The sequence below is a fragment of the Ahaetulla prasina genome, chromosome 2 (assembly GCF_028640845.1).
Source record: "Ahaetulla prasina isolate Xishuangbanna chromosome 2, ASM2864084v1, whole genome shotgun sequence".
Taxonomy (NCBI): Eukaryota; Metazoa; Chordata; class Lepidosauria; order Squamata; family Colubridae; genus Ahaetulla; species Ahaetulla prasina.
The window spans coordinates 74,913,263-74,920,831 of record NC_080540.1 but is presented as its reverse complement, the minus strand read 5'-3'; the positions used below and the strand labels follow the sequence as shown (position 1 = coordinate 74,920,831).

The 7,569-nt window shown below is 41.2% G+C and overlaps 1 protein-coding gene across 1 annotated transcript; it reads left to right on the top strand.

The window, feature by feature from the left end:
* Positions 1-4,896: 4,896 nt before the first annotated feature.
* On the top strand, positions 4,897-7,071 carry GPR62 (G protein-coupled receptor 62). The gene has a single exon (XM_058169873.1). It carries the CDS (start codon positions 4,983-4,985, stop codon positions 6,201-6,203), a length of 1,221 nt encoding a protein of 406 aa, XP_058025856.1. The 5' UTR covers positions 4,897-4,982; the 3' UTR covers positions 6,204-7,071.
* The last annotated feature ends 498 nt before the right edge of the window (positions 7,072-7,569 follow it).

Genomic DNA, 7,569 nt, shown 5'->3' with positions numbered 1-7,569 from the left:
TCTCTTAACGGAAATGAAAGCAGCAGTGAATAACTGCAAGCAGTATTCTTGGCACAACATCTATCCCTGTGCAAGCAATGACTTCATAATGCAGACTCTGTCCTTTCTCTTCCTTTCCTTTCAAGAGGAAACTTGTAAAAATTAGGATGAAGTCTCTTTTTGACATTACAAGCACCGAATTAGTTCAGATCAAAGTATTAGCATAAAAAGCACAAACTTTCATAGACAATGGGTCTTTCCCTTTTCGTGCTTACCATTTATTTATTTATTCAGTTTATAACTTGGACCTGCCTGGGTAATGATGTCTTTCTATCATGTCCTCATGATGCCAAATTCATCTTGACCCCACCCATACTTGAAACAGCTTGGAGCCTTTCTTAACTATTCCAGTTATGATGTAATACCTCAGTGATGAAATCTGAACCGGTTTACTACTAGTTTGCTGGCTGCGCATGCGTGCACATGTGCATACGCAGTGCGCACCATGCACCAAATGCGAGGAGCAAGCACATAGTGCACGCCAAAAGGAGGCATGCGGTAAGTAGAACAGCGCGTGGTGGAGTGATCAGCTGTGGTGCGCAATCTTTTTTTTTTTACCTTTAAAAGCATTTTTTTTACAATCTCTTCGGCCAAAGAGGTTATAGAAAAAATGCTTTTAAAAGTAAAGAAATAAGCCTCTGACGATCAGGCAACACAGCTGGGATCATCAGAGCCTTTTAAAAGCATTTTTTAAATAACCTTTTCTGCGGAAGAGGTTGTAGAAAAAATGCTTTTAAAAGTAAAAAAAGGCTCTGATTATCACGCGGCTTTGCTGTGATCGTCAGAGCCTTTTTTTAACCTTTTAAAAGCATTTTTTACAACCTATTCAGCCAAATAGGTTGTAAAAAAATGCTTTTAAAAGTTTAAAAAAAAAGGTTCTGATGATCGCGTGGCTCAGCTGGGCATGGGTGGTGGGGGCAGGGATTTTTGCTACCGGTTCTCCAAACCACCCGCCGCCATTGCTGACAGATCAGCTGATCCAGTCCAAACTGGGATCATTTCACCCCTGTAATGCCACCACCACCCGAAGTAGCCAACAGCATACAGCAATTTTACCAAGGGTACTGACTGTTGACCCCTGGGAGTGGGTTTAGCCTTATCTAACCACTTGAGACTGGTGCAGCCACATCAGCTCTCCCCCTCTGGCACACGGTGTTATCTTCTAAAGTAAAGGTAAAGGTTCCCCTCGCACATACGTGCTAGTCGTTGCCAACTCTAGGGGGCGGTCTCATCTCCATTTCAAAGCCGAAGAGCCGGCACTGTCCGAAGACATCTCCGTGGTCATGTGGCCAGCATGACTCAACGCCAAAGGCGCACAGAACGCTGTTACCTTCCCACCAAGGTGGTCCCTATTTTTTCTACTTGCATTTTTACCTACTTTCGAAACTGCTAGGTTGGCAGAAACTGGGACAAGTAACAGGAGCTCACCCCGTTACACGGCAGCACTAGGGATTCGAACCGCTGAGCTGCCGACCTTTCGATCGACAAGCTCAACGTCCTAGCCCCTGAGCCACCGCGTCCCCTTTGTTATCTTCTAGGGCCATGCTATTCGGACACAAGGAAGGTTGTACTCTTTTAAACATACCTGAACTTTGTATTTCCAGATGTGCCTCAATACACCATTCCTTCTTTTTTAGCACATGTCTACCAAATATCGCCATGCAAAATCTGGGTTGTGTCTCTTCCCCCCCTGCTTCCCCCCCACTTCCCCCCCACCCCCAAATGAGCAATGACGCTGCCTCAAGTGGAGTAGTATTTCTAGTTTTGTAAAAGGCAAGATTTTGATGTGGGCAGCAATAGATGGCTTGGTAAGTCTCTCACAGGTCATCACAGAGTCACTATGGAGTTTGTATTTAAAAATGAATCTTAGAAACCATTCCTTCTTCTGCCATTGTCATTTCCAAGTGCTTTTTCCCATCGTTTTTAAAGCTATCACAATAGTATTATAGCGCTATGACAGTTCATTTCACGCATATATGTAATCAGTTTTTTAGCACTAGTTAAAAGATCAGTGTAAAAATTAGTACCACAATGGAGCTAATTGGGGAATTATAGCAGCTTCAGAAATTTCTTTGGTTGAAATGAACTTTCTTATTCATTGCAGCTTTGTGTTTACGCTTACTGGTCTAAAACACAAAACCAATGCCTATGCTTGTTAGTGTAGGAAATCAGTTGGATTTATTATTATTATTTTTTGTAATTACAACAGAACTGTTATAAAAATTAGGCTTGGGGGCCACCCACTACTTCGCTAATAGTGTTTTATGTGACCCTTTTATGAGAAGGGACAGAGAGCTGAAAATCAACTTTGAACTCCTGAAAAAAAATTACAGATGGATTTTGAAATTCATTAGATATTTTCTACAGGCTGGTTTTTTATTTAGTCATGTAGGCTATAACCTTGTTTTTAAAATCAGATAAACTGTTGCACAGCTTATAAATAAAATGCAATTACATTTGCTGTACAGTTCTCCATACTATTTCAGAATGTCAAGCTACATACAACTAACTGAAGACTGAGCGAATAGCAAACTGAATAGTAAACTGAGAATAAACTATTGAACACAATGAGTAGGACATCTCAGCAGCCGTGAGTCTTATTACATAGTAACTGTCTGAAAGGATCCATTTTAATTGCCTCAATTATCATTGAGGTGGAAGGAGAAAGTCACAGCTGGTGTACTAATTAGAATAACAAATAGTCTAGTGCTTCAATAATAGAGGGAAATTGTTGGACCCTAACAGAAATCTATAATCCATATTTTCTAACTACCTCCATTAGCTAACTTCCTAAAGGAGAACTGTTTATGTAAGCATGAGCTTACTGTTTTCTATGTTTGAGGTCATCCAACCGAAGTTGCTAGAATGCAAAATCTAAATAAATCATATTTAACATGGTTAAGTCAAGTCACATAAATTACTCACAATGAACTGGTTTCTCACAACAGACTAAATCACTAACTATACCAGGGGTCTCCAACCTTGGTCCCTTTAAGACTTGAGGACTTCAACTCCCAGAGTCCACAAGTCTTAAAGGGACCAAGGTTGGAGACCCCTGAACTATATACTCTGCAGCCTAATATGTAGTATAAAATTAGTCTTTGTATCATATGGATAGGTGTGGTTTTCTTAGCAAGACTATAGAAGTAGTTCAGCCTTTCAAGCTAACTAGGTTAGGAAACAGACTCTGGATGAAATATTAGAATTTGGTTATTATACCGGTAGAATATAATAACAGAATCTTGAAAGCCAGATGAAGTTTTTACCCTCCGCTTTTATACTAAAGCAGGGGTCTCCAATCTTGGTCCTTTTAAGACTTGTGGACTTCAACTCCCAGAGTTCCTCAGCCAGCCTTGCTGGCTGAGGGACTCTGGGAGTTGAAGTCCAAAAGTCTTAAAGGGACCAGGGTTGGAGACCCCTGTACTAAAGAGAATCAAGGTAGGGCAACCTTGAAGTTTTTCCTTACCCCTTCCTGTCTATCCAAGTTAAGATGTTGCTTAGACAAGGATTGTTGAATTCCTCTTTCAAGACTGTATCTGTTTACCTCTACAGTAATTTCCATAACCTGCTTCAAAGATGTTTGTACAGCATCCCAATCTGTAGCCTATTAGAGCCTTTATGGGATGCAATCAAAATATCTCACTGAAGGCAATGAAATTTCATTTCTTTCTATCCCACTCATTATTCTGTTAATGCTTTTGTTTTTTCAATTTCTTCTACAGGAATCGAAAGATACCAGAAAAAGACACAGCCATATTGACATGCAACCTAGGCATCCCCCCAGCATTTCTTGTTAAAGGCCAGGCTGCCTAGAAATAGACTTCCTCGGAATGATGGTAAACAGAACTAGGATTAACTCTACTCATGGACTTGATGCTTTTGGGGTATCCCAGTTCCAGGAGGCCATTGGCGTTTTCTTCATGGTTATGCTGAGTGTCATAGCTCTGGTTGCCAACACAGCAGTTATGGTCGTCATTCTCAAAACGCCCCTCCTGAGGAAATTCATATTTAACATGGTTAAGTCAAGTCACATAAATTACTCACAATGAACTGGTTTCTCACAACAGACTAAATCACTAACTATAGGTCTCAACCTTGGTCCCTTTAAGACTTGAGGACTTCAACTCCCAGAGTCCACAAGTCTTAAAGGGACCAAGGTTGGAGACCCCTGAACTATATACTCTGCAGCCTAATATGTAGTATAAAATTAGTCTTTGTATCATATGGATAGGTGTGGTTTTCTTAGCAAGACTATAGAAGTAGTTCAGCCTTTCAAGCTAACTAGGTTAGGAAACAGACTCTGGATGAAATATTAGAATTTGGTTATTATACCGGTAGAATATAATAACAGAATCTTGAAAGCCAGATGAAGTTTTTACCCTCCGCTTTTATACTAAAGCAGGGGTCTCCAATCTTGGTCCTTTTAAGACTTGAGGACTTCAACTCCCAGAGTTCCTCAGCCAGCTTTGCTGGCTGAGGGACTCTGGGAGTTGAAGTCCAAAAGTCTTAAAGGGACCAGGGTTGGAGACCCCTGTACTAAAGAGAATCAAGGTAGGGCAACCTTGAAGTTTTTCCTTACCCCTTCCTGTCTATCCAAGTTAAGATGTTGCTTAGACAAGGATTGTTGAATTCCTCTTTCAAGACTGTATCTGTTTACCTCTACAGTAATTTCCATAACCTGCTTCAAAGATGTTTGTACAGCATCCCAATCTGTAGCCTATTAGAGCCTTTATGGGATGCAATCAAAATATCTCACTGAAGGCAATGAAATTTCATTTCTTTCTATCCCACTCATTATTCTGTTAATGCTTTTGTTTTTTCAATTTCTTCTACAGGAATCGAAAGATACCAGAAAAAGACACAGCCATATTGACATGCAACCTAGGCATCCCCCCAGCATTTCTTGTTAAAGGCCAGGCTGCCTAGAAATAGACTTCCTCGGAATGATGGTAAACAGAACTAGGATTAACTCTACTCATGGACTTGATGCTTTTGGGGTATCCCAGTTCCAGGAGGCCATTGGCGTTTTCTTCATGGTTATGCTGAGTGTCATAGCTCTGGTTGCCAACACAGCAGTTATGGTCGTCATTCTCAAAACGCCCCTCCTGAGGAAATTCATCTTTGTCTGCCATCTCTGCCTGGTAGATCTGTTGTCAGCAATTTTCATCATGCCACTGGGGATCATCTCCAGTTCCACGTGCTTCAACAGAATTTTGTACAGCATCGCTGAGTGCCAAACACTGATCTTCTTGAATGTTTGTTTCATCAGTGCTTCCATCCTCACCATCTCCGTTATCAGCATTGAACGATACTACTACATTGTCCACCCTATGAGATACGAAGTTAAAATGACAACTGGGCTGGCTGTTACTGGGGTGGTGTTCATTTGGATTAAGTCTATGCTGGTTGCTGCCCTGGCATTAGTTGGCTGGCCCCAAGACAATGGTGCAAGCAGTGCCAGTAAATGTACCGTTAACTGGAGCCCTGGAGCCCACAAGAAGATTTTTGTGATAATCTTCAGCCTTCTCTGCTTCATATTGCCCAGTTTAATTATCTTTGCAGTATATGGTAGCATCTACAAAGTGGCCCGCATTGCATCCTTGCAGCATATTCCTGTCCCTTCCTGGACAGCTGCACCCAGACAAAGGTCAGAGTCCATCCACAGTCAAGTCACCATCATCACTACCAGGAATGTGCCTCACAGGCTGTCTCCTGAACGCTTTTTTGGTGGGAATAAAGCAGCCCTGACCTTGGTGCTGATTGTAGGCCAGTTTCTCTGCTGCTGGCTTCCGTTTTTCTCCTTCCACCTCCACTGCTCCTTCCACTCTGCCCCTTCGGTCCCTGATTCCATTGAAATAGTTGTGACCTGGCTTGCGTATTCTTCCTTTGCGATCAACCCTTTCTTCTATGGATTGCTAAACCGTCAAATCAGGGAAGAGCTGGCCAAGATGGGACGACACTGCCTCAGTAAGCCTCTGAACCAGGACTTTTGTATCTCCAGCCCAGAAGGCTCTATCCACGAGAATTTCCTGCAGTTCCTTCAGAGGACTAGTTGCACATTTGATAACCATTCCAGCTATGTTAATTCCAGCCCTAGAAACACTTTGGACCAAACTGCTTTGGGATTCAGAATCCCAGGACAAATCCCAGAAGAAACCAATTGAAGACAGAATGCTGTGCTGTGTTTTTTGGTCCTTTCCCTAATTTCTTTTCTTCTGGCTTTGCATTTATCTTCTTCTGCACTGAAAATACTGAGCAAGCTTTCCTTATGAGAAGGATTGTCAGCTGAGCAATGGCTTTCTCTTAAGTGTAAAAGGAAATGTACTACATGAGTTGTCAGCATCCTCTCTCTTCCCAGTGGCTAGCAAGAGTATAAGTGATGACTCAGAAGTATCAGTCGTACTAATAAGCAATTGCACTGAACTCATTATGATAGCTGTGTGCAGAGACCTGACACCTTAACAATACTTGCAGAGACTCCAGGAAAATATTATATGTGCGGGGGAGGAGGGTGTCAGAAAACCCTCCAAAGTGCTTTCCTAAAATACAATTAACCCCAAGTCAGCACCAAGAGTGGTCTTTCTTCCTATACACATAGTGTAATGGGCAGATTTAGTTTTATAATGCAGAGCTTGCTTGGTTTGTATACTTAAGGCAAAGTCGCTTTGTCCTTAAGAAAATAATACGTGCCCCAATGCTGTAGAACAGAATTTTCCAGTCCCCAAAAATACAGCGATAGAACTGCTTTGACTTCTTTAGTATGATGAAGGGGAGAAGACAGACTTGTTGGAAACGGTTATGGTCAATGTCACAGATAAAACAACTATTCTTGCTCCCATAGTTGAAGGAGAAAGGTAAAGTGGTAATTTTCCATAATTTGGTGCTGTAGAGAGAACATTCAGATCTTGGGAAGAATTCAGAAGAAGACTAAGATCATGTTCTCTGAATCACATTCAGCTTATAAGAACTACTGTCTGTTTCCGGTGCAATAATAACTTGGAAAAAGTTCTAATACAGAGGTTTATAATAAAAAGCAGAATCCTTTACACTTGTGGTGGTTCTTGAACTTTTCAAACTGCACAAAAGTTCTGTGTCAATTTTATTCCCCCTCCTCTCCCCATTCAGGACTAATCCTAAAGAAAAGTAAAATAAGGCAACCTTGAAAAAAGATCCCTTGAGAATTAATTCCATTTCTTTCGAGAAACCGTTTCACAAATCCAAACTTTCATCCTACTGTATATCCAAAATTTTCCACTTCCTCTATGAATGAAGAGAGGAGGCAGAAATCTTCATACTGCAAAAGAAGATTGTATCCCTTTGATTATCATATTGGTTATTTCAAATAGACAACTATTACTAATCTTAGAGCTGTATGGGTGACAGGTGGTAAATGCCACTTTTCAAGGTCTTGGAAAGGCAGAGAAGAAGGGAGGGATCATATTGTAGATCTTGGATCTTCAGTAAGGCTCAAAAGAGAGCCAAGCAGCTCTAATTCTGAATTTCTGTCTTAGTGCATCTGGAAAAATACAG

Excerpts from the sequence above, each read along its gene's own strand:
- GPR62 (XM_058169873.1), top strand. The coding sequence starts at position 4,983 with ATGATGGTAAACAGAACTAGGATTAACTCTACTCATGGACTTGATGCT.